General features: G+C 45.6%; 1 protein-coding gene across 2 annotated transcripts in view; it reads left to right on the forward strand.

Moving 5' to 3' along the window:
• Positions 1-2,368: 2,368 nt before the first annotated feature.
• Positions 2,369-27,996, forward strand: part of eml1 (EMAP like 1) — a 102,512-nt gene continuing 76,884 nt past the window's right edge. Inside the window, exon 1 of one of the 2 annotated variants that reach the window (XM_018764187.2) lies at positions 2,369-2,714. In XM_018764187.2, the coding sequence (XP_018619703.1) occupies positions 2,684-2,714 (31 nt within the window). In that variant the 5' untranslated portion in view covers positions 2,369-2,683. Of the gene's footprint in view, positions 2,715-6,791; positions 6,813-27,996 lie in introns of those variants that run through there. The other variant, XM_018764191.2, reaches the window with a different exon arrangement.

The following is a 27,996-nucleotide window of genomic DNA, read 5'->3' on the forward strand; positions in this document are numbered from 1 at the left end:
CAGAGGAGCTGGAGGAGGTGTGCGGGGAGAGGGGAGTCTTGGGGGCTCTGCTTGGACTACTACCCCCGCGACCCGATCCAGGATAAGCGGAGGAAGATGGATGGATGGATGAACAAAAACACCTAATAATACATTCTATGAATGACTTAGGGAGTAGGGCAACCCTTTGCCTTCGGAACAGCTTCAGATCTTCCTGAAATGCAGTTAGGAAATTCCTGAATTGTATTTAGTGAGATATTGCACTAATGAAAAAAAGCAGCTGGTAGCGTAATAGTTAGAGCTGCTGTCATTGTTTCCAAAGGCCGCAGGTTCAAGTTCTATCTCCAGTTGTAGTACCCTTGAGCCAAGCACTTACCCTAAATTGCTCTAGTGTAATTATCCAACTGTATAAATGGGTAAATAATTGTAAGAAGCTTAATGTTCTTAAGGAGGTGGTGAAATGTGTCAGCTAAATGTAAAGCCTGCAGTTCTTTGAGGGATAAAGGAGGTGGAAATTCATGCTCAAGAGTACTTGGGGGGGGAGCCAGTACTGTAGTGGTTAGAGCTATTGTCCTTGGACCCAAATGTCACAAGCCTGAATCCCACCTGTAGCTGTAATACCTTAAGCAATGTAAATAACCTAAATTGTTCTAGTGAAAGTGCCCAATTGTTTAAATAGGTGGACAGCTTAACATTGTGTGTTGCTTTGGAGAAAAGTGTCAGCTAAATGAATTAATGTAAATCTCCAAAAAAAATCCTGTGATGTTTCTATCTGGTGATCGGAGAGACGATGGAAGGCACTGAATTAACAGTTTCTTTTGTGTTATTCTCATCCTGAAATATGATAACATCATGAGGGGAAAAAAATGTTTGCACCATAGGGTGCACTTGGTGCTGGAAAATGGTCTCATACTCCTTGGTTGTTATATGACCATGCCTACTATGCACTGACTCAAACCTGCTTCCTCTGGGTTCAAAGGCAGCAGCTCTACACACCACACTAACATGTGCTGTTCCATGTGTTTACTTAATGTTGCTTCAAAAACTCACATGTCAATGTGGTAATATACATATATCTATATGTCGTTACAAACTCTGAGAAGTATTAAGTACTAAACCCCACACTCTAAAGTGTAGGAGTAACACCAGTCAGAATAAATGAAAGTCCATTTCAGTACAATACAGAGAGCCAAAGATACAAACACATAATTGCCAAAGTAGTCATTTAGTCTAGAACCACCATTTTTGCAAGCTAGTATTTATATTTTATTTTGTATATACAATATACATTTATAGATTTATATACATTGATTAAGTGTAGGAAGGGGGTGCGGTGGCGCAGTGGGTTGGACCACAGTCCTGCTCTCCGGTGGGTCTGGGGTTCAAGTCCCGCTTGGGGTGCCTTGCGATGGACTGGCGTCCCGTCCTGGGTGTGTCCCCTCCCCCTCCGGCCTTGCGCCCTGTGTTACCGGGTAGGCTCCGGTTCCCCGTGACCCTGTATGGGACAAGTGGTTCTGAAAATGTGTGTGTGTGTGTGTGATTAAGTGTAGATATTAGAAAACTGAAAGCTTTAAGAAATGTTAATGAGTTACAACTAAAATTTCACACTGAAAACTGTTTTTCCCCCTGTAGAAACAGGATGGGCCATGTCTTTCATTCGCACAGTTTGTACACATTCCCTTTCTGAAAGATAATTATACATATACAGTATATAAAGTTTGGTCACTGCATGATGAGGAACTTCTTTCTTTCATTGAAGAGAAAAATCTTCATAACGTTTTTGAGATCTAACAGCAAAAAAGTAAAACTGTTAAATGTTAATGCTACGCTACTTTTTCCTGATATTAGAGACGGGTTTGCAGTGAACTGGAATGTTGGCGATTAAAAATAGTGGGATATGTAATTTTATTATGTGGTCAATATTCAGCGGGTCTTCAGGAATGATTAGGGCTGGTTGATCAGGGATAACTGTATATTTCAGTAACATCTGTGCTAATGAAAGTTAATGTGTATTTGGCAATGTATTTTCATTTAATTCTTTGATGTGCTCTACAGATATTACTGCCAATATGAAGTCTCTTAAAAGCATACAAGTAAATTAGAGTAAATGAGAGCATAGTCAGGCATAGTTTTGAAATCAGTAGCAACATTCCGGTGACCCTGCTCCCAGCCGAGCCTCCTTGGAGCCATGTGACAACATACAGTCCCATCAGAGGGACACTCGGATGGGAAGAGGGACAAGCCCTGGGTCTTGCGTGGCCCAACTCGGGCGCTCCCCAGGTCCTAGTGCTCCTGGATCTTGGCTCCATATGTGGCGGTAGGGGATCATGTTCAGTTCCTGGCAGCTTTCGGCCGGTCAGGGTGACTGATCCTCTCAGAGTTAACAGTCCTCTCAGCATTAATAAACCCGCACGCAGGCAAGACAGAGTGACCCAAGCCAGTGGGGGAGAACAAGAGAGAAGGGAGAGCGCAGCGGGGGGTAGAAGCAGAGCAAGCAAATTTATCATCCAATTACAGCCTGGCTGTGTGTGTCCATGAGGCATAACATCCTGTAGCCGGGGCTCAGCCCACAAGTACTGGAACTGCTTTAAGTGTGATTCTGTCCAGGGTCCTGGGACATAGCATTTGAGGCTGAGAAGGCAGCCTTCAGCAGGAGGTCTGCTCTCTTCCCCTGTCCAAGGAGAGGTGTCCTTCTTGTCCTCCCATGATGTCGGATTGCGAGGGACTGCCGATGGGTGAGTGCTCCTAAGTACCAGTTTCCATCTTGGCCAGAAATACTGCGACACCTCACCCTGCAACTATTTTGCTATTACGCACACCATATTTGGTGAGATTAACTGCTGTACAGGTTTTGGAGCACCGGATTGCTTTTTCTGAGATTAATGAATGTAATCTGATCATTTTAAGTAAGGGGACACTAGAGTCATGGTTGGGCAATGTACATGTCAGGAAACTAATAAGAAAGCACATGCTGCAGGGACGCATTATGTCTGAGTCTAGTTTCCAAACGAAAAGGATGAAGACATTTCTCTGTGTTGCATGGAAGATTTATGGGGAATGTCCTAACTGGTTCTGGATAACACTGCTTGCCTGACCAAGGATTACTGACGTCTGCTCAGGAAATTAATGCTGGAATACAAGGCGTTGTTTGCATGTGCAAGGATCCATTTCTGAGAGCCACATTTGGAAGAGCTGGAGGCTGTAAGCTGAAAGCACGGAGCAGAGACAATCAGATATAAATAGCCCCCCAGTCCAAGTCTTGGCTCACATGGGAGTCTGGTTCCTCTCATGTTTATCATTGCGGTACAGCCATTTATCTTTGGGGGGGGGGGGGGGGGGCTGCATGGGTTGGCTTGTTCACAGTGGCTGTATCTACCATTTTGGTTCACCTTTGAGAAGAGTACAAATGTCTCCCCTTTGGAGCAAGACAGATGTAGTGTGACCCTCTGAAGTTCTCTAATGTGCAAATCTTGTCCTTAGACATGAAATATGCGGAGAGTGTTACACAGCAACACACATTCATTACCAGGTTGATATCAAGGATGGGGATTGCAGAGGTGTTGGTAACTGGACAAGTGTGAATTTAAGACAAGGCTCATAATAGGAGCCCCAAGGAATAGTACAGTTTCAGTTAAACACTTAGGAAACATACTATGTTTATTTTCTTATAAATTTGCTCAAATAACACATTACAAAATTGCAAAATGACTTAAAAAAACTTAAATATTTTTAAAAATAGGGTGTAATAATTTTTTAGCTGTGTGCATGATACCATATGACACAATATGCTTCAGCATAAAATACAAATAATAGAACATGTATGTATATATTTTCTTATGAAGTGTATTCAAATGTATTATTATTTTGCCCCATGAAAAATACAGAAAACTGGAAAGCTGTAAATTCACTTAACATTAAGTATACATTATAAGGGGGTGCGGTGGTGCAGTGGGTTGGACCACAGTCCTGCTCTCTGGTGGGTCTGGGGTTCGAGTCCCGCTTGGGGTGCCTTGCGACGGACTGGCGTCCCGTCCTGGGTGTGTCCCCTCCCCCTCCGGCCTTACGCCCTGTGTTACCGGGTAGGCTCCGGTTCCCCATGACCCTGTATGGGACAAGCGGTTCTGAAAATGTGTGTGTGTGTGTATGTGTATATATATATACATTATAATGAATGTTTTAGGTGTTTATTCGGCAATGAATATAACTCATTGTACCCCTGAAGGCGATACACATGCAAAAGCTACACCACCTGGACAGAGGCCAATATTATTGGTTCAGTAAAAGAAATTACTTTTCATGAAAATGGACATGTGCGTTCAGTCATAAGTGAGCTTGATTCATTTAGCTGATGCTTTTCTCCAAAGCAATTTATAGAGAAGTTTCAATGATTTAACCTTGTATATGGGTGGCTAATCTTTGCTGCAATAATGCTTGAGTAAGTACCTTATTCAAGGGATCTACAACAGGAAATGGGATTTGAACCTGTGCTCTAGAGGCAGCAGCTCCAACTACCATGCCAAATCCAAACTCTTTTTGTGTGAATGTGGTTCAAAGTGGCATGTTCTTTGACATGCAGCATCAAAAAATAAAGCTGCACCTAGTGAAACCGGATGAAATGGAATATAAAAACTGCTGTAATAATAGAAGGATTGCGGAAGTGCCTGAGAACACTGAAGGAAACATTCCTCTTAAATAATCTCTGAAGGACAAACAATGTTCCTGGGTGAGACTGCTAGCCAATATGCCTTTTCTTGAGAGTGATTTTGCCTGCCGACTCTCTGGCCATGTTTCTTACATTTACATGTATTTATTTAGCAGGCGCTTTTCTCCAAAGCAACTTCCAATGAACTCACACACACACACACACACCTTACTTACCAAGGTAACTTACACTGCTAGATACACTACTTACAAAGGGTCACTCATCGATACATTAGTGGAACACACTCTGTTTCTGTCACTCACACCCTCTGGGGGAACCTGAACAGCACATCTTTGGACTGTTGGAGGAAACTCACAAAGACATGGGGAAAAAATGCAAACTACACACAGACTGAATGGGGATCAAACCCATGTTCCCTCATACCACCCAGGCAATATGAGACAGTAGCGCTACTCGCTGTGCTGCCCACATTGAAATAAAGACAACATTGAGATCAAGACAACATCAAGAAAGCTGCAACAAAGGCACATGACTTTATTTTTGAAAATTTCCATCTGCAGCTGTTCCTCAATTAGCCAGCAGAAATCTTGTAGAAAAGATGCGAATTTGATGAGTTTATCAAAACCCTTAAAGTAAGGAAGATGAGCCATAACTTTGCTTTCTCAGACCAACTCACATATTTGCATGAAAGAAAGATTCTCGAGTTCAATGACTCACCATCCTCCACTGCATTTCTGGGGAACAGACTGAGACTAGACCGACACTGGTTCACACATGTATCTAATGGAACCGAGTTTCTTTTTGTGCCATGCTTATTCTTTGTTCTCTTTCTTGTTTCTTTTCACGCTGTTTTATATTGCACTTTTTCCTGCTTTTGGGGTGGCTATTACTTAAGTTTTATCTATGGGGCTTAGTAGCAAGAAGGTACAGGCAAGGCAGTTCAGAGAGGGTAAAGGTGGTATCTGTAAATAGTGGTGGGCAACAACTTCTCTATAGGAGTTTAGGGGAGCTGATAAACATTTTATTTGTTGTTTACCGCTTGGTTTTGCATTTCATCTGGTATCTCCCTCTACCTCTGCTTCTTCCCCCCCACAATTTCTGTTTTACTCAATCACATGCTCCAGATTTATTTTGATAATATAGCAGGCTATATTATTGGTACTGCCTTGTTTTACCATTTCTGTTTACATTTATTCTTAGCAGATGCTCTTCTCAATGTACATCTCAGTGAACAATACACATGTTTTACTAAATTATTTGTGTTTTCTTTTAGAATTCACAATTGCTGCTGGACTCTGAACATAATTAAAAGTGAGGGAATATAATGTGTTTAAATGCACCAAAATGAAACCTGAGGGATGAAATTGAAATTTAGAAGAACTTTTGTTGTTTTCATTTATTGTAGATTTCTTGTAGATCTTCTTTGCAATCAGTATAGAGATGTTACAATTATTATTTTTCTTCTTCTTCTTCTTCTTCTTATTATTATTATTATTATTATCATTGGGGGTGTAGTGACACAGCGGGTTTGTCCAGTGCCTCGCTGTTTGGGGGGTCTGGGGTTTGAGTCCTGTTTGGTGCCTTGTGATAGACTGGTGTGCCCCCCCCAGCCTCACGCCCAATGCTGCCGGGCAAGGCTCCGGCTTGCCACAACCCCACTTGGGACAAGCAGTTGTTGACAATTAATTATTATTATTCTTTTGCAACATTATTATGTTGCTGTTCCCAAAAAAAAAACTGTTATTGTCTACATATGACATTTGCCGAGCAATAGCGAGTCGCCGGCCAACTCATAATGGGCTTTTTAAATAGCAGAGGTGTATTTGATTGTAATATGTAGAAAAATATCAGATCTGTTTTCAGTTAAGAACTAACTGAAGCGCCATTTCAGATGTCAAGGCTGGACGAATGTTAAACACTGAGCAGAGGCAGGGTGCAGCAACCCCTTGTCGCCCGGACTTCTGCCAGGCGTAATTGACCACTCCATGGCCTCATGCCGTCATGCAGCTGCTTTCTTGCTCTTTCTGCTGACACAGCGAGGAGAAGCTATGCAACATGTTCATTTTAAAGCACCTTTTTTAAAGACCTTCTGACTGTGATATTTTATTCTGCAGGACAACAATAAATACAGATAAAGGCGTTCTTTTTGGACACAAGTTGGATACATACTGTAAGTAATTTGTTGGCACTGGACAGAAAAATGGATTTGTTCCAAACAGCATTCTTCCGCATTGCCAAGCTGTCATATGAGCCTACCGTTAAAATATGCGCGTCTTCAGAAGAAGGATTCCCATTGTTTGCAGTCTCTGAATACCGAAACTCGTCTTATGACCATAAAACAGATGCTTTCATTGTCATCGTAGCTAAGAAGTAATGAAGTGATCAAACATTTCTGAAATGACTGATTCTGAAATGACATTTCCGATTGGAAGATAATATGTTCACTGTGCTGTCAACTTGGAAAAAAATTGTAAGACATCCACATTGAAGTGGACAGTTTGTTTCCAGATGGGTTTGGCTGCTGAAAAAAGTAATGACAGACAAAGTATGGTTCAAGTCAAAATCCCTCCATTACGAGCAATTAAGTTGCATATGAAAGTTTACAGGTGGCATATTGTAGCCAGGTGACTGTGCAACGCCTTGAACAATCATTTAGGCACCTGCACCTGTAACCTGAGCACCTTATTTGGACAGAGCCAAGATATGGAGGACTGTTATAAATTCCACAAGCAGTCCAAATATCATGTCCTCAGTAAGCAGTGAGCCAAGTTGCTTGTGTTTAAGTACATCCATTCAACCATTTTCCATAACCGCTTATCTAGCTTTTGAGTTGGAGGGTTTGAAGGATGTCCTGGAATCACTGGACACAAGGATGAGGGGGATACACCATGGAGAGAGTGCCAGTTCATTGCACAATATACACACAACACACACACACACACACACACACACACACACACACACACACACACACACACACACACACACACACACTTTCTGAACCGCTTGTCCCATATAGGGTCACGGGGAACCGGAGCCTGACCTGGCAACTCAGGGCATAAGGCTGAAGGGGGAGGGGACACACCCAGGACAGAACGCCAGTCCGTTGCAAGGCACCCCAAGCGGGACTCAAACCCAAGACCCACCAGAGAGCAGGACCCGGTCCAACCCATTGTGCCACCGCGTACCCTTGCACAATACATTTTTGGAGAAAATTTACTTTTTACTTTTTCAGAGTATATTTTAACATTGACAGTTTTTCCTTTTTCTCAAGTATGTTGGTAGAGAAAAAAAATTGCACTTTAACTCCATTACATTTTTATTGCCCTCTTTTTAATCCGTCTGTGTGGAATTTGTGTTTTCTCACTGTGTCTCCTTGGGTTTCCTCTGGCAGCTCCGGTTTCTTTCCACAGTCCAAAGATACCCAGTTTCGGTAAACTCGTGACTCTATATTGCCTGTAGAGTGTGTAGCTGGCTACCCTGTGATGAACTGCTGTCCTGTCCACGGTATACCTCCTGAGCTTGCATCCAGGATGTGCTTCAGCTCACAACAAGCAGTTATTGAAACTGTATGAATGGATGTTGCATTATTTATACTTTAAGCTAAAGTGTACATTCTGCATCATATGACATCATAGACAAAAGTAAGAAATGATTGCATACTATTTGAAAATGTTGCGACATGTGGGGTATGCTGGGTTTGGGGAGCTACGAGCAGTGACTGGTACAGGGTGGATTTAAACTGTTTTATTAAAGCAATAAAGAAACAGTGCAAACAAATGCAGTCCTGCACAAAAATGAAATTCTGCAACTGCATCAGGTTGACTCCATTCTTCATCAGTCCATTAAAATACTATGGCTGTATTTGACAAATCATTTTTCAATTGGGTGTGACCAATATGCATGGCACAAATATAAGCACAAATATTTTAGGCTTTATTAAATTTATTCTGCAACTCTGGCGCTTCTTTTTTTAATACTAAAACAAGTGTACATCACAATTTCCCAAGTGTTTAACTGAAACTGTACCAGTCATATGCAATCATAGGAAGGGACGTGTTCCCCAGTCTGACCCTTAGTGTCCAAGTGCAATTACCTGCAGCATTTCTGTTCCGACGTTACCTGGGCAGTCATTGCAGGTACAGTGTTCTGTAACTGAGGCATCCTGCAGCTAAATGCTCACTCACCAAAAGTTTTCAAGGTGATCTTTGGAACTGTGAGCAGCTCAGCATCTTACAAACAAATGTGTCTGTAATTCAAAAAGGATATAGTTTTTGGAGACCAAAGAAAATGTTACCTATTTATCCACACCCCCAGTACCTGCACTTTAGCCCCATAAATTGTTAGATTTCTTTCTCCATCATACCCTCATTCTCATACTGTTTATCCTGGCTGCATATTTTGGCCATACCCTTGCAAAGGATCAGTTAGTGTTTGTTCAGTTTTTTCCCACCTGAGCAATCAGGCACCTTTACTGGCTTCAGTATACTTCACACACACACACACACACACACACACACACACACACACACATTGACTAAAACTGCTTGTCCCAAGGGTCCCAACAAACCGGAGCCTAACCTGGCAACACAGGGCGTAAGGCTGGAGGGGGAGGGGTCACACCCAGGATGGGACGCCAGTCCATCGCAAGGCACCCCAAGCAGGACTTGAGCCCCACACTGCGCCACCGTGCCCCCCCACAATTATTATATACAATTACAATATTATTTATAATCTGTATAATATACTTGTATAATACATGTGTATAATTTATATCTACATGTTTATAATGCATCTGCTAAATAAATAAATGTAAATGTATAATACAGAAAGTTTTTGACATTACATTAAATCCAAGAAAGAGCTGTACAACAGTACAGCTGTCACACAATACCTGTGGGTGTAAGTCTGAATATTGCTCAGACTGTGTGAAGCTTGCATGCTTTCCTTATGTGTGAGGCCTGTATGGAATGATATGGTAAACAACTTCTGTACCCTCCCTTGCCATGAGAACTATATAAATTGTCTTTTCGGGGCAAATCTAACTGAACAGCACTCACTGCAAATGTAAAATAAAACATGTGGGACATAAAGTAAACAAAATGTTTCAATTATATTTGTTAACTGTAATGGAAGATGTGAATATTATGAGCACTTCTAATGGCTTTACCAGAAGTTTTTGTACAATGCATTACCGGATGTAATATGATCTATAGAAAGGTCGTCATCATTTGCCAGATATCCGTAAATAATTGACATTTCGGAAAACCAAATCAGAATGAAAGCCAAGTAGAAAAGCATGATCCCATATGATCACCAAAGATTGTTTTGGACTGTACAAGATATTGTGGCCTCAGCCAATGGCTGCTTGCAACTTACGTGAGGGATGCTGTTGCCATACTGATTCACTCTTTTTGCTGCTCTCAAGAGGTTCACTAAAAGCATCTTGACAAGCAAATGAAAGCAGTGCTGATGAAATTTCCCTGAAGAGGTGGGGTTGTTATGCTTCAAAACTGGATGCTGGACCAGCTGAAAGGGAAGCAGTGTAACTCCTGCAAGGTTTTACCATGAACCTCTTGATCCATACAGATGCACAAATAGATCTATTGTGTGAGATTTATTTTTTGTAAGACAAAGGACCATACATAATGGAATGTCATCTCATAAGGTAACTGTGAAACCATTTACCCTCTCAGCATTTGGAAACATAACCCATTTATGTTTAAAGGAGGATAGAGTACGTGTAGAAATATAAATAAAGGATTAAGTTTAAGCAACTACATGGATCCATAATGGATAAAGTGTTTTTAGTAAGCTAGTTACCGGTAAAGGGGGCACGGTGGTGCAGTGGGTTGGACTGGGTCCTGCTCTTTGGTGGGTCTGGGGTTCAAGTCCTGCTTGGGGTGCCTTGTGATGGACTGGTGTCCCATCCTGGGTGTGTCCCCTCCTCCTCCAGCCTTAAGCCCTGTGTTGCCAGGTTAGGCTCCGGCTCCCTGCGACCCCGTATGGGACAAGCGGTTCAGAAAATGTGTGTGTGTGTGTGTGTGTGTGTGTGTGTGTGTGTGTGTGTGTGTGTGTGTGTGTGTGTGGTTATGGGTACATACTGTCACTCCTGGTGCCCCTGGTGTGCCCAGTAACTGCGTGTCTAGCAACTGCCCGCTTGACAACCACCTTGACCCCTCCCCCCCCGGTGACGCAGTATAAAAGCACCTGCTCTGACGCACTGGCTGCGGAACCTCCAACTGATAGATGTTCTCCTCATCTATCTCTTCTGAGGCTAACTGTTCTGCTCTTCTCTGGGTGCAACCCCATGTGATACAAATAAAGTGAGTTAGCATCAGCACTTGAGTCTGCTCTCCTGATCCCTAGCACACAGCATGGCAGAAGGTTCTGCCACTTATGCAGACTCAGCAATGCTTGATCAGCCACGCCATGGTGTTTCCTCGCATGGTGCCCTGCTGGGCTCACATGGCCAGCTCCAGTGCCCGATGGAGGAGACCCTCCAGGAGGTGGTGTGAGAGTTCTGGTCCAGCGGGATCACGCAATCTGCTGGGACCCCCCACCTCGCTAACTTGGATAAGTACGACGGACCACCAAACAATTGCTAGGGCTTCCTAATGCAATGCGAACTTGTGTTCGCTAACTCTCCACGAACCTTTAAAGCGGACAAAATGAAGACTGACCTGATCTCCCTCCCACCCTGGCCGGGTGGAAGTCCCACGTCCATTCCACCTACGAAGCTTTCAAGAAACGCTTTGAGGCGGTGTTTAGTCATCTGCTCCCCACTCACGTCGCCAGTGACCGCCTGATGAAGATCTGGCAGGGTAACTGCTCAGTGGTCAAATACTCCCTGGAGTTCCGGACCCTGGCCGAACAGAGCAGGTGGAACTCCACCCCCCCTCTTAGCCAGCTTCTGGAACAGGTTCCACCCCTGGATCCAGGGAGACCTTGCCTACTGGGGGGAAGGATTGGACATTCGACCGTTTTGTGGAGACAGCAATAACCATCGACAACCTTGCTTGTTAGAGAACCCCGCGTCTGTGGATGCCCCCCCAAACACCATTCCACCGAGCAAACTCCTGAATCGATGCAGATCAGCTGAGGTTGGCTGGACCCTAATAAGAGACAGCGCCGCCACCACGACAGTCTGTGCCTGTACTGCGGAATCCCCGGCCATTTCCCCACGACCTGCCCAATTCACCTGCCACTACCTAAAGCTAACTCGGAAACCAAGGTTAGTAAACCACAATTTACCGTGTCCGTGACTCTGCAGTGGGCAGGGAATTGGGTAGAGACGCACGCACTGGTGGATTCCAGTGCTGCAAGCTGTTTTATGGACAGTATACCCAGGCAGGCTTGTGATGCAAAATTGCAGGTCATAAGCCTTGACGCCAGCCAATAGGGACTGGGCTAGTGTACTCGCGTACACAACTGTTACACATCTCAGTGGGAGCATGCCACCATGAAGAGCTTGTGTTTTGCCTAGTCAGGTCGCTGGACACACCAATAATTTTGGGTTTCACTTGGTTAGCCCTGCACGATCCAGTATTCCGTTGGAGCAGTGGGGACCTGGTTTCCTGGGGACCGCAATGTGAGCATTCTTGTTTGTTACTTCCCTGCCGGACCACATCTTTTGAGACTGCCACAGACATGCCACTGGTGGTGGTTCCACCTGAATATCAGGATCTCAGTGAGGTGTTCAGTAAGCTATGGGCGGCAACCCTCCCTCCGCACACACCGTGGGACTGCGCCATCGATCTCCTGCCCAGAACCATGCCCCCCCTGGGGGCGAGTGTACCCCATGTCTCCTCCTGAACAAAAGACCATGCAAGAGTATATTACCAAAGCACTTAAGGCAGATTATATTCGACCTTCCACGTCGCCAGCCTCCCCAGGTTTCTTTTTTGTGGGAAAAAAGGACGGGGGCCTGCCCCCCTGCATTGACTATAGGGGGTTGAATGCTATCACGGTGTGATACCCCCATCCTCTGCCTTTGATCACTGCGGCCTTAGAATGAGTGGATGGTGCAAAGCTTTTTATGAAATTGGATCTTCGGAGTGCATACAACCTCATCTGCATCAGGGAGAGGGATGAGTGGAAGACCGGTTTTAGCACCACCCTGTGTCATTATGAGTATTTGGTCATGCCTTTTGGTTTGTATAATGCACCCTCGGTGTTCCAGGCATTTGTCAATCATGTACTTGGAGACCTCATGGATGACTGCATCCTGATGTACCTGGACAACATCTTGATCTTCTCCAAGACCCGGGAAGAGCACGTCTGCCAGGTAAGAACAGAGTTAGAACGGCTCTTCCAAAACCACCTCTGTGTCAAGGGGGAAAAATGTCTCCTCCACCAGTCTGGAGTGTCTTTCCTGGGCTACATCCTGAGTGACGCAGGCATGGCTATGGACCCGGAGAAAGTCCAGGTGGTGATTGACTGGCCACGACTGTGAATTGTGAAAGCCCTGCAATGGTTCCTGGCTTTTGCTAATTTCTATAGGAGATTCATCAGAGGATTCAGCTCCATTGCTGTCCCCCCTCATGGCCCTTACGACAGGTAAGGAGACCCACCTGCCTTGGAATGAGCAAGCACAGTGAGCGTTACTAGAGTTGAAGATTCGTTTCACGACAGCACCAATATTACGACACCCAGACTCCACACTGCCATTTGTGGTGGAGGTGGATGCCTCAGAGGTCAGAGTCTGGGCTATGCTGTCCCAAAGACAGGGCTACCCATCAAAACTGTACCTCCTGTGCATACTTTTCATGAAAGCTGTCGCCAGCCAAGCGGAACTATAACACTGGAAATCAAGGGCTCTTAGACATTAAATTAGCCCTGGAGTGATGGAGGCACTGGTTAGAAGGGGTCTCACACCCCTTCCTGGTACTAACTGACCACTGTAACCTAAAGTATCTTCAGAAAGCACACCAACTGAACCCATGCCAGGCCCGATGGGCCTTGTTCTTTACTAGATTTGATTTCAGTGTATCGTAGCAGCCGGGCTCTAAGAACATGAAGGCTGACACCCTCTCACGGCTGTTTGCCACTGATGCTCCAACCAAAAGCCCAGAGCAGATCCTACCCGAGTACTGTGTTGTGTCCCCAGTACGCTGCCACTTCTATCAGGAGCTCCAGGATGCACAAGCAGCTAAGCCCAGTATCCCCATGGCACTGGAAGGTAAGGAGTATGTGCCCATGAAAATACAACCAACACTCCTGCAGTGGGCCCATGACTCTCCCATGGCTGGTCGCCCCGGCATGCGCCGAACGCTGTCTCTACTCCAAGGGAGGTTCTGGTGGCCATCCATGCCGGAGGACGTCCAGGAGTACGTACAGGTCTGGACAATCTGCCCCCAAGCTACAACTCCAACATAGAGATCTGCTAGCTTACTGGAACCGCTTCCAGTACCCTCACGGCATTGGTCTCATGTAGCAGTGGACTTCCTGGTGGATCTCCCACCTTTGGAGGGTAAGACTGTGATACTAACTTTGATTGACTGATTTTCCAAAGCCTGTTGCCTGATCCCTTTACAGCAGTTGCCCATAGCCCTAGAGACAGTGGAGGCACTATTCCAACAGGTCTTTCGCCTATATGGTCTGCCTGAGGACAGTGTGTCTGACTGTGGGCCCCAATTCACCTTGCAAGTGTGGAAGGCATTCTGGGGGTCTTGGTGAACCTCATCTCTGGCTACCACCCCCAGTCCAACAGGCAGGTGGAACGACTACAGCAAGATATCAGTCACTTTCTCCGCAGCTACTACACCCATCAACAGCACAAGTGGGCCCAGTACCTGCCCTGGGCCTAGTATGCCCACAACGCCTTAACCCACTCCTCCACAGGTATGTCACTGAGCAACGTACCTGCAGTTGAAGCCACTGGCGTGCCACCAAAGCTCATCTCTGGCACAGCACCCTCCGTAACAAGCAGCAGGCGGACCACCACCAGCAACCCTTCACCTTCCAGCCAGGGCAGAAGGCGTGGCTGTCTACCTGGGACCTGAGGTTATGCCTCCCCTCCAGGAAGCTCAGCCCCCTTTCATCAGCCCCTTCGAGGTCCTTCACCAGGTCACGGCCATCTTCTATAGGCTCCAGTTGCTTCTGGACTTACGGACTTTCCATATTTCCTTGCTCAAACCCTGCAGGTCCTCTCTTCTCTAGGCACCTGGTGGTGTCATGCTGGGGCCGCCAGCCAAGTTGGTGGTAGTCGATGGGGACCCGGTTAATGGTGTTTGGGCGCTCCTTGATTCCCGTCAACGACAAGGAGCCCTGCAGTACCTGATTGACTGGGAAGGTTATGACTCAGAAGAACAGTGTTGGGTGCCCGCATGCGATGTTCTGGACCATGTTCTTGTTGCCGATTTCCACAGGTCCCATCTGAACTGGCCCGGGCCCAGCCACAGAGGCCGTCCTCCCTCATGTCATTGGGCAGCAGGTGCTGCCCGTAGGGAGAGGGGGTACTGTCACTCCTGGCATCCCTGATGAGTGAAGGTTGGCTTTATTTCAGGAGGGGAGCGCTGGGGCAGACGAAAACAATGGTCAGGGACAGGCGAAGGTTGTTCAAGGTGCAGACGTCGATACACAGGCGAAGCAAGTCTCAGAAGCCGGGAGAACAGGCGAGGGTCAGTAACCAGGATATCAGAACACAAAGCAGGACTAAAGGGTAAGAAATGCACGCTGAATCCGCAAAACCGCCAGGAAGGTGTTTGCAAGAATCTGCACCCTTGTGTGGTTACAGAGCTCCTTTTATCCCTGGCCGGGTTGACAAGTCCCAGGTGCAGTCTCTCGGCTTGATCCTGGGGGCGTGACACTTTGCTAAGTCAGATTCTTTTATTTATTATTATGACTCATATGAGAATCAGATCACATTTAGGAGTCTTTCATTAATTATTTTTAAATATTTATTAATTTTTTTTAAAATTATTAAATAAATTTAAAAAAAGATTCACAAACTTTGGCTTTTGGGTTAGGGTCCTGCCCACGAGACTGAAGCAGTGGCCTTCAAAGGTCCTGTCCTGTCCAAACGTCCTATGTCACATGGAGACAGCAGTTTTATTTTTACAGTGTTTGGCTACAGGGAAGTAAAATTGCTGAAGTCGACTTTTTTTTGAGTCCTGTACGGAGTGACTGGCTGTGAATTGGTAGCTGAAACAGGAAAAATCAAGCTTAAGACATTCTGCTTGTTAAATGTAGTGAAATTAGAAAAAATGATCACTTCCTCTGTGCTTATATTGAGCTACACTCATATTTATTCCTGCTCTTCTCTAGTAGATGTTGGTTCTTTGGCTTTTTTGGAGACTGCAATGATCCCAGCTTTCTGTATGATGCTCACAGCTGATGAGTCCCATGAATACTGCAGTGGCAGTTCATCTCATTCATCTCCCTTGGTGTTTCGCTCACTGTAGGTAAATTCTTTACCCGATAATAACCAACCCCACCCTTATTTTTAAATTTTTTTGTTTTGTAACAAATGCAGCTGCAGTATAACCAGTGTGTACAAAATTATACATCATAAGTTCTACATAATTATGTTATATATCATTTTAAAAGCATAACTTGCACTTTTGTGGCAAGACTTGTTGTTGGACCATGTCAGCATGACTAAACTTGCATAATGCAAGATGGGTAAAATATTCAGCAAATTAAAGAAAACAGTAAATTCCTTCAGTGTACATTTGACCAAAAGTAATCTAGATTTTCCCAAGAATTTCTGAAGCAGCATTTTAATCCTAGATCAGATCTGGTGTCAGGGTGTAACCCATTGGATTTCCACATGCAATGAACAAACACCAAGCTGGCAATTTTTTTTTGTTATTTATAGTTCATTAGTACATGACCAGATCATTGGTAGCCACATATTGGAATGACTGGGAAATCCAGTGAATTACAACATTTTTTTCAAAATATATTCTAGAATTTTCAATAATTGAGAACGTTGGCATTGTGGAATACAAATTCATTAAAAATCACTTTTTTTAGTATTTCAAGTCATTTAATTACATAAAACTTCTGTATGCATGCATGCAAGCAAGCTGCTCATCCCAAGTGTGGCTGCAGCAAGCCAGAGCCTACCTTAGCAACGCAGGGTGTAGGGGACACACCCAGGACAGGATACCAGTCCGCTGCAAGGCACCCCAAGCGGGACTCAAACCCCAGACCCGCCAGAGAGCAGGCAGAAGCCAAACCCTCTGTGCCACCACACTGCCCATAAAACTTCTCATAATATACAAAATATTTACTTATAAATGTCATGCTGGGGCATTGGTGAGTAGGACCCAGTTGCAGGTTTTTTATTATCAGCAACACCAAAGGAGCAGGCGAAAAACAGTGGTCGGGGACAGGTGATGAACGATTGGGGTTTCATAGGAGAGATGAGGGACGTAGTAGTCCAAGAAGACACAGTGAAGGTCGGGAGCCAGATAACCAGGAACAGAAAAGAGCCAGAGATGCGAAGCACACAGGAGTTTTAGTTGCTCAAAATGAGGTTCCGCAAAGTAGGCATGGGATCCTGGTCCCTTTATTCCATGTCGTCCTGACGAGAAGCAGGTGCAGATGTCGTGCAAGTGACAGTACTCTCCATCCTTCGCACAGCTCCAGCTATTTGACGGCCCCCCCTGCTGGCAACCCCTAGGCCTTGGTGCCAGCCAGTCCGGATGGTTCCTGTGGAAATCAAAAATTAATTCAGGGTCCAAAATGTCCCGAGCAGGGAATCAACATTGTTCCTCTGGACTGTAGCTCTCTCAATCCACCAGATATTGCAAGCCCCCACACTGCCTCCAAGAATCCAGAAGAGCCCTGACGACATTGGCGGGAGTGCTGCCTACCTGCACTGGTAGGGACGGTGTGGTGGCCTGAGGCACCTGAAAAAGGGATGTCCAGCATGGTTTGAGGAGGGAGATGTGGAACATGGGACAGATATGCAATTCTGAGGTTAACTGCAGCCAGTAGGTCACTGGATTTACCCGACAAAGCAATTTGAATGGGCTGATGTACCAAAGGCTAAGCTTTTTGACAGCAGCCGCAGCTTGATGTCACGGTTGGACATCCATACCCTTTGCCCGGGGAGAAAAGAGAGGGTGTGATGGCGCTGATCGACCTGCTGTTTCATCTGGAGCATGCTCTGGTGGGGGTGATCCCTTACCGCATGCCAGGCTTGTTTGCTGCCGTGATATCAAGCGTCGACCGCAGGCAAGTCACTTAGTCTGGGATGGCACAGGAATAATAGGAGTTGATACCCTAAAACACATTGGAAACGGAACAGACCCGTGGAGGTGTGGGACAGAGCATTGTGTGCCTACTTGTTCCAGGGCAGAAACTGGGACCATTGGTGCTGTCTGTGGCAGCAGAGCTTTGCAGGAAGCAGCTGACAACCTGAAGCAGCTGCTGTACCTGGCCATTTGCTTCAGGGTGGTATCCTGAGTTAAGACTCACTGATACTCCCAACGGTGCAGTGGTGCAGCTCGTTTGGCTGGGTTCTGCTCTCTGGTGGGTCTAGGATTCAAGTCCTGCTTTGGGTGCCCCGCGGCAGACTGGTGTCCTGTCCTGGGTGTGTTCCCTCCCCCTTCAGCCTTGTGCTCTGTGCTGTTGGGTTAGACTTTGGCTTGCTGTGACCCCGTTTAGGATAAGCTGCTTTAGGCAGTGTGTGTATGTGTGATACTTCCAACTTATGCCAGAATGCCTTCCAGCCCTGGAGGTGAATTGGGGCCACTTGTCTGACATGATGTCTTTGGGAAGGCTGTAGAGCTGAAACACATGGTGAAATAAGGACTGTGCAGTTTCCAGTAATGATGGGAGCCTGGGCAGGGGAATTAGGCAACATGCTTTGGAGAAACAATTGAGAATGATCAAGACAAGCGTGTTACTGTCTGAGGGAGGGAGATCCACCAGAAAGTCTACAGCCACATGGAACCACGGCTGGGTTGGAACAGGAAGGGGCTCCAGCAAACCTGCGGGCTTCTGGTTTGGGGTTCACTGCTTCTGCACATTCCTTACATGCCTCTACGTACTCATGAATGTTGGATTGTATGGAGGGCCACCAGAAGTGTCCTTGAAGAAGGGCTAGTGGCTGGGGAATCATGCGCCCATTGCAGAAGTGTTGGTTGCATGCTGACTGGCACGTACTCCTTACCCTCAGGAGTGTTGCCTGGTCTGGGTTTGGCTTCTTGTGCGGTCTGGAGGTCCTGAAGGAACCTCCTTCACACTGGGGCTACTAGGGCTCAGCTGGGTCAGATGGGTCTTTCTCGTGTATGCAGGACAGGGCATCTACTTTGATGTTCTTGGTACCGGGCTTGTAGGACATGGTGAACCTAAAACGGGTGAAAAACAATGCCCATCTGGCTTGGCAGGGATTCATGTAGTGCGCTGACTGCAAGTACTCTGTCACGTCCACGACCTCAACACAACGAGGACCACCTGCGGTGGCTCATGGGACAGAGACATAAAAGGTGTGCTCGCAGCAAGGGCAAATGCAGAACCTTGTTCAGCCTTGCTCATCGCTCTTCGTGTGTTCATCAGCTTTCCTACCTTTCCTGTCCTACCTGTCCTCAACCTCGTTCTCCTGCCTCCTCTCCCTGCCTTTTCACGACTCCTCGGTATCCTCAACCTCCTATTTGTCTCAACGGATTACGGTTTTCAGATTGTCCCATTGGTTACGTTTGTTCACCGGCGACCCTTGGCGTGTTTTGTGATTACGTTTTTTTGGATTCCCTTAATAAACACCGACTCTGTGCACTTGGGTCCGACGGCTTCCTTCCGGAACAAAACCATGACATGCTCCAAGTTACAGTGGTCCATGAGCACCAGGAATGGGTGTGCTGCCCCCTCCAGCTAATGATGCCATTACTCCAACGCCAGCTTGATGGCCAACAACTCCCGATTTCCAATGTCATCGTTGTGCTAGGCTGGTGACAACTTGCGGGCAAAATATGAACAAGGTTGTAACTTGGGGGAGTACCCTGCCATCAGGACAAGACGTATCAACTTCCACCATGAATGGTAAAGCAGGGGTCGGGGTGCTTGAAGATAGGCAAGGTTGTGAAGCACTCCTTGAGTTCCTGGAAGGCGTGCATGGCTTGGTTGTTCCAAGCAAGCTGGGGTCCCTTGCTTGGGAGCAACGCCGTGAGTGGGGTGGCCACTGAGCTGAGACACCAGAAGAACCGTCTATAAAAATTTACGAAGCCCAGGAACCACTGCAATGCTGTAAAAGTCTCTAGTTGGGGCTGTTCTTCCGTTGCCTGAACCATCTTGAGATATGTCGCCACCCCTTTGACACTCAAGATAAAACTAAGGAAAGAAACCTGTGCTTGATGAAATAGACACTTTTCCCCCTTAACACAGAAGCGGTTGTCTAGCACCTGTTGTTCCTTGGAACGCGAGTAGACCAGTATAACGTCCTTATGGCAGACCCCAAAAAGCAGGCCCAATGGTTCGGTCTGCGCTTCCACTACTCCGGAGCCCAAAGGCTGCCCATCTAACGTGCTGACCATAGCGTCACATCACACCCCGTATCGGAATGCCACGGGAGCTAGCAAAGGTTGAATCCATGAAACAACCTACGGCCCCAGAATCTACCAATGTGAACGTGCGGAAGCCTGACCCCCTCTCCAGGATATGACTACGGGCACAGTTAATTGAGTGATGAGGCGCTGGGACCCACTGATCTTTGGTTCCTGGTGGGATTCCATTGGTGGTGGAGGACAAACCGGACAGGAGGTGCGGAGGTGTCCAGGACCCCCACAGTACAGGCACAATCTGTCTCCGAGTTGGCGTTGCCTCTCCGCGGGCCACAACCACCCTTGTCCCAGCTGCTGGAGCCACCCAGGGTTGCGGAGCCCTCTCCCAGGACAGGTTGTCTCCACAAATTAGTCAAAGGTCCAGTCCTCTCCTTGGTAGGTCAGCTCAGCTTGGATACGGGGATGAAGATCGTTTCTGAAGCTGGCCAGGAGTTCTGCTGAGTTCCATCTACTCTGTTCAGCGAGGGTGCAGAACTCCAGGCAGTACACTGACACACAGAATGATTCCTTTCATTGATCTTCAGCAGCCGATTATAGGCGGCACGCGATGAGCTGGTGATCAAATACTGTCTTCAAGCATTTACAAAATGACTCGGAGGTGGTGGGAGAGCGTTTGCTCCAGACTGCTGTAGCCCATTTCAGCGCTGGACCTGTCAGCAACAAGATCAGGCAAGTGATCTTACTGTCGTCTGTTTGATAAATCTGCGGCAGGCTAGCAAAAACTAACTTACATTGGAGAAGGAAGCCTTGGCAGGCATTGGGAGTCTCATTGTACCTTTCGGACGTGGACAGGCGAGGGTCTGCAGCGGGGACGGGCGGAGCTGGGGCTGACACAGTAGCCAATGAAGATGAGGGCAGCTTGAGAGCGGCGTCTGCATCGGCTGCCTCCACAATGCCCCTTGCTTGGAGCGTCAGGATGAGTCCCTGCAGGGTTTCTGAGAGCTGTTTCAGGGTCTGATCATGTGAACCCAGCAGGGCGCCTTGTGCAGAGATTGTGGTTTGCAGATGCTCCAGAACCACTGGGTGTATTTGCGCGGGGGAACCTTCTGTCATGCCAGGGCATTGGTGAGTAGGACCTAATCATGGGTTCTTTTATTGTCAGAAAAGCCAAAGGAGAAGGCGAAAAACAGTGGTCAGGGACAGGCGTGGGTCAGGTGATGAACGATCAGGGTTTCATGAGTGAGACGAGGGATTCAGTCAAGAAGACACAGCAAAGGTTGGGAGCCAGAGAACCAGGAACAGAAAAGAGCCAGAGATGTAAAGTGCACAGGAGTTGCAGTTGCTCAAAATGAGCTTCCACAAAGCAGGCATGGGATCCCAGCCCCTTTATCCTCTTCTGTCCTGATGTGAGGCAGGTGCGGGTGTTGTGTACGTGACAGTAACTACACATTTGGCAAGGAAATACTGTAAACACTATACATCATAACTGCTTATTGTCATTTGTTTAGTTAAAACATTACATTACACATTTATCAGATGCTTTTTTCCAGAGCAACTTCCATCAAACTCTTCATAGTGTTATCATCCCACACACATACACACACACACCATCTGAAACTGCTTGTCCCATATGGGGTTGCAGGGAGCCAGAGCCTAACCTGGCAGCACAGGGCTTAAGGCTGGAGGGGGAGGGGACACACCCAGAACAGGATGCCAGTCCATCACAAGGCAACCCAAGTAGGACTTGAACCCCAGACCCACCAGAGAGCAGGACCCCATCAAACCCACTGCACCACCATGCCTCCCACATGTTATCATCCCACACACCTTATTCACCAAGGTGACTTACACTGATAGATACATTACTTACAATGGGTCACTTATCCATACATCCATGAAACACACACACATTATGGGGAAACTTGAACAACATGTCTTTGGACTGTGGGAAGAAACTAGAGCACTCAGAGAAAGCCCACACAGACATAGGGAGAACATGCAAACTCCACACAGACTGAGCTGGGATCAAACCCATGTTCTCTTGCATCACCCAGACAGTGTGAGACAGCAGCACTACTCATTGTGCCACTGTTCTGCCCAAGATATTTTTATGTATAACCACATTGCTGTCATAGGAGAAGAGAGGATAAATACGTTACTAATCCCTGCTGGGAAATTCACAGACAGCAGTTCAACAAGACAAAACAACAAAATACAGTTATACAGTACTCACAAAGACAATAAGTAACAACAACCCTACCCTAACCCTTACACAAGGATGTGACAAAAAAATCAACATTTAATACTTAGATATACAAGAAGAAATGTGAGGGTGATTAAACCAGTGTCATGATTCTTAGTGCATCCCCAGCATCACCTTGTTGAGTAACTGACCTGCATTAAGGAAGCTGATGGCTGTTGGTAAAAACCCCAAAAGTGCCTCTGTGTCATGCAGCTGAATGACCTGGTGACTCATGGAGCTCATAGCGATCATCTCATGGAGGAGTGTGAGCTGTTGTCCATAGTGGACACTGGCTCCCTCCTCATCCTGGCCTTTCCTACTAGCTCCACTGTTGGGGATCAGACATATGACAGAACCTGTTTTCTTAACACGGCTATTGAGTCTACAGCTATTGTCAGCGGAGATACTTCCACCAAAGACATAACAGCAGCAAAGATGACACTGGCGACTGTGGTCTGATAAAACATTTAGATTTTTACTGCACAATTAAATGACTTAAGCCTTCTAAGAAAGAACAAGCTACTCTGTCCTTTCTTACATACTGCATTCCTTATTATGTGACCAGTCCTATTTGCACCCTCAATATTATGTCCACAAGGGTGTCCATTTTGTTTTCTCTTTTTTGTGTGTTCCCCTCCTCCTAACTTGGATTTGTAGTCACATCTGTCCATCAGTGTAAACCCAGGAGAGCTGGATGTGATTTGTTAAAGCAGAAAGGTGGGATGTCCCTCAAGTTCAAAAACAACTTCCTGGAGGCCATTAGAGAGTTTGTTTGTGGAGGAAACATTCAAGTGTGGTTATGATAGTACTTCCTCTTCCTCTTCCTCTTCCTCTTCCTCTTCCTCCTCCTCCTCCTCCTCCTCCTGTCACTTTGATATTTTTTGTTTCTTTGTTTGTGAAACTGGTATACTGCTGGCACACCTGTTTGTTTTCTTTCTTTAGATGGTGCAAACACAGTGTAGTTAGGAAGGTGGTGGAGGACTTTGTTTTGGGTTTTGACCCTTTTCTGAGGTAGATACATACTTCTCTGAAAAGGTCAGATTAATCAAACTTTTTTTTTTGTATACCCTTGCTTTATCTTCACTTTTGTAAGGTTTGCTTATTGGCTCCTTATTTTGTACACTTTGTGTGCTGTTTCACAGGAAAATTAGCACACACTCCTGCACATTTCATAACCCCAGAGCCCAACCTGGCAACAGGGGGCACAAGGCTGTAGAGGGAGAGGATACACCCCAGACAGGACACCACTCTGCGGCAAGGCAACCCAAGTAGGACCTGAACCCAGACCTACCGCACAGGAGGCCCTGGCCAATCCCGCTGTGCCACTGCACCCCCCTCGCTGGAGTAACTGTTCTTGCATATTCATTTTAATTAAATCTATATGTATTTAATTTAATGGGTTCTAGCACATGCATGCCTATATAAGTTTTAAAAAGTATTGTTTATCACATACATATCCTTCTTTCACAAAACTTTTTAAATTGTCTCTCTTTTCATTGTGTTTACAGGAATGGCACATACTAATACATACAGTACCTACCTAGCCTTGCAGATCACATAGTTCAGTTACTTGCACATTGCCTATAAATCACTCATTGACAATTTAGTTGTAGTTTTTGCAGTGATTGTTGTCTTATGTTAAGTATACAGGATTTTCTTTTTCCTTCACAGGTATGAAACTGGGGTGAAAGAGTTCACTTTTCTTTTAGAATCTGTCTGCCCCCATTAGATTGTATAAAATGGATTTGTGCATCAGTACAAATATTGCTGCCACAGTTGTGCAGATAAATCTTAAAAATATTCTGAAAAGTTAAGTTTTTAGAATAGAAAAAAATCAAAAAATATATGCTGGTATAACTTACAGTTTTGGCCCACTGGGTGTCAGTGTGTATCTTTTCGACACTTGTCCTCATGCCATTATGGCTATTCGTCACAACTAGGTTCATTCATTCCGTGAAATCACGCTGTTTCAAGGGGGTCCAATTACCATAATTTCTTATGGAAAGAAAATAATTTGTTTTTGAATGAAAAAGTATTTCACAAAGTTAATTAAAACACCCTATATGGGACAAGCGGTTCAGAAAGTGTGTGTAATTAAAACACACACACACACACACACTTTCAGAACCGCTCGTCCCATACGGGGTCACGGGGAACCGGAGCCTACCCGGCAACACAGGGCGTTAGGCCGGAGGGGGAGGGGACGCACCCAGGACAGGACGCCAGTCCGTCGCAAGGCACCCCAAGCGGGACTCGAACCCCAGACCCACCGGAAAGCAGGACCATGGTCCAACCCACTGCACCACCACACCCCAGTAATTAAAACACACACACACACACACATTTTCAGAACCGCTCGTCCCATACGGGGTCACGGGGAACCGGAGCCTACCCGGTAACACAGGGCGTAAGGCCGGGGGGGGAGGGGACACACCCAGGACGGGACGCCAGTCCGTCGCAAGGCACCCCAAGCGGGACTCGAACCCCAGACCCCCCAGTAATTAAAACACTAAAATAAAATTTTTTATGGATTTAGCAGCAACATATTTTATTTCTCTTCTTCTGCCTTTTCACTGCAAGGTTATGGTGGTCTGCAGCCTCTCCAGGAAGCACAAGATGTGACACATGGTACACCCTAAATAGAGACAGTTAGTCTGACAGTTAATTTGGCTCATATTGTGTTTATGATGTACAGAAATAGAGTCCACAAGATCACTGCCAGTGTGTTTCATTCCACAAAGCACATTGGACACTATGCTGTTGGATGTGCTGTACGGTGTTATGAATAAATGCTTGATGCTAGATAATCCTCATTTGATTGCAAGATTGCTTTATTTATGCTAGTGCAAGGTTATTCATGCTGTTAAAGCTTTTGATGCGATTTAAATGACTGGGTTCATAGTTACATGTTTATACTGTACTTTATTTCTTAACGTTAGTATTCAGGGGTAGTGGGTAATGGTAGTGCTTACAGCCTTAATCTGAAAGTACCCATTTGTCACAACCCCATGGAGTGAAAGGCCTGAGATCCAGAAGAAGCTCCACCTGAGACCCATGTGATAAAGCCAACACACCTGCCTTCCATGTACCTGATCAGTTCTCAGCCCTATGAAGGAGTTGAAGGCATAGCACTAGTTTTTGACTCCTGATCATCTCTTTACTTCTTTCACTGTGATTATCTAGTAATTCTTCTAATGTGTTTCTGTTGTAGTCCTGAGCTCCTGTCCTGTGTATACTAATCCATTGTGGCCTTGTCCAGGTCCTGTGTACCACCCTGTCTTTGTCATGTGTCTTCGTATTAGCGCTGCTCACCCAACACTAGTTGACTTCTTGTACAACATACTGAGTGTTTGCTCCATGTCCATTGTATCACCCATATACTTTAATTCCTGGTTAGCGCTGTACATTTATATTTGCACTCTGCGGTTGGGATCATTGCGCATCTTACTTGGAATTCTTTCATTAAATTATGATGTAGGGTTGGGTTACTGTGGAGGATTGAAATGTGGTGTTTAGTCAGAACACAAACAGGGAGATTGGGGTCTGAAATTACTTAGACAAAGTAGGACTGCATCAGCTTGAGTAGTAGGATGACATGAGGTAAATTCCAGTGTCCTTCTCTGTTGGCTTCCTTGTAAAGTCCACTTGCTGGACTGATGCAAAACCGGAGTCCATGGCAGAGTTCTGTTCTTGCCAAAGTCAACTTTATTGTTGTTCCACCTGCAGATGAGTTACACACACAGGAGAACAAAATTCCATTTTACTTTGGACCTTCGTGCCACATAGAATATACAGTGCAGCGTGTTACACACGGGTAAGTGTAAACACAGGAGAGTGCAGTACACAGGCTTCACAATATATACAAATATACACAAATGTATAATATACACAGACAATATACAAAATAGTAAAGGTTTAGATATACAATACAAAAAAGAAAGCTGTACAGGACATATAATTACACTGTAGCACTAGAGACAAACACTACACATTAGAGACTAGTGGGACTAGATACTATAGACAAGAGGCACTGGCAGCAATAAAGTAAATAACCACATGAGTAGATATAGTTGCTTAAAATGACACGTGCCTTGTTCAAGTGACTAGTGCAGTCTTTTGTATGTGGGGAGGAAAGCAAAACAGCCAACTGCGCCAGGAGATGGGTGTGCGGATGGTGTGGGGGTTCATGTTGTTGAGGATTCTCACAGCCTGAGGGAAGAAGCTGTTACACAGTGTGAAGGAGGTGGTACGGATACTTCGGTATCTTCTGCTGGACTCTGTGGGTGGGGTCAGTTGTGATGGTGAGGGCCTTGTGGGTGCACCATATATGGTACATGTCCTGTATCGAGGGGAGGGGGCATCGATGATCCTTCCTGCAATGTTCACTATCCATTCTAGGGACTTGCAATCAGAGACCTTGCAGTTCCCATAGCAGGCAGTGATGCAGTTGGTCAGTATGCTCTCTCTGGTACCTTTGTAGTAGGTAGTGAGGATGGGTGAGGAAGAGGTTTGCCTTCTTCAGTCACTGCAGGAAGTGGAGCCACTGCTGGGCTCTTTTAAAGAGAGCTGACATGTGTGACGACCAGGTGAGATCCTCAGCAATGTGCACTCCTAGGAACTTTGAGTTGCTCACTCTCTCCACAGTGGTGTTATTGATGCTAAGTGGGGGGTGGGCAACGTGAGCCTTTCTGAAGTCAACAGTGAACTCCCTTGATTTATCTATGTTTAAGCAAAGGTTATTGATTTTGCACCAGATAGTTGGTTGGTTCACTACCTTTCTGTATGCTGTTTCATCATTCTTGCTGATGGGACCCACCATTGTCGTGTTATCAGCAAACTTGATGATGGCGCTGGAGGAATGTGTTGCAGTGCAGTCATAGGTCAGAAGTGTGAACAGGAGTGGGCTGAGCCCATAGCCCTGTGGTGCACCTGTGTTCAGTATGGCGGTGCTGGAGGTATGTCTGCCGATCTGGAATGATTGCGGCCTTCCAGTCAGAAATTGAAGAACCCATATGCACAGGAACAAGGGTCAAGGGCAATGCCTTCCAGGGTTCATTAAAGCTGTAGAAATTGGTTAAACACAGTAAGTTGTTTCACACTAAATTACTTTGAAGAAAAGTGTCAACTAAATTAATTAGTAAAAATAATAGTGAATTCTATTTTGGTTATGATATTTGATTTACTGTAATTAATGGTTGTGATTAGTTGGGACTGTCAGTGTGACGGAAAGTAGGAAGTGCAAAGTAAAAATAGTAGTTGGTTTTATGGAATCAAAAAATGCTATACATATGCTCAAAGTATATGTATATGCTTTGCATATGGACACTATTCTTCCATAACAAAATCAATATTTAAGGTACGTATTTGTTTAAGGGTTCAATTATAATCAATTCAATTTATTCTGAAAGAGCACTTTTCTCACCAGAGCGACAGAGTGCTGAATAGGTTGCAGCAAGTGATCGTTTTACTAGTACAACAGATATGCAGTAGATAACAATAGAGTAAGGTTGCTGGCTGCAGATGAGAGGAAACCAAAAAACTCACACCCAAAAAGATGTAAGACAAAAAAATAAACCTATGGGGGTCAAAATACCAGCGGCTCTCCAACCATTTTGGGCATTTTACTATGGTGACAGGGAACCTATGTGGACATGTCTAGA

The sequence above is a fragment of the Scleropages formosus genome, chromosome 15, assembly GCF_900964775.1.
Source record: "Scleropages formosus chromosome 15, fSclFor1.1, whole genome shotgun sequence".
Taxonomy (NCBI): Eukaryota; Metazoa; Chordata; class Actinopteri; order Osteoglossiformes; family Osteoglossidae; genus Scleropages; species Scleropages formosus.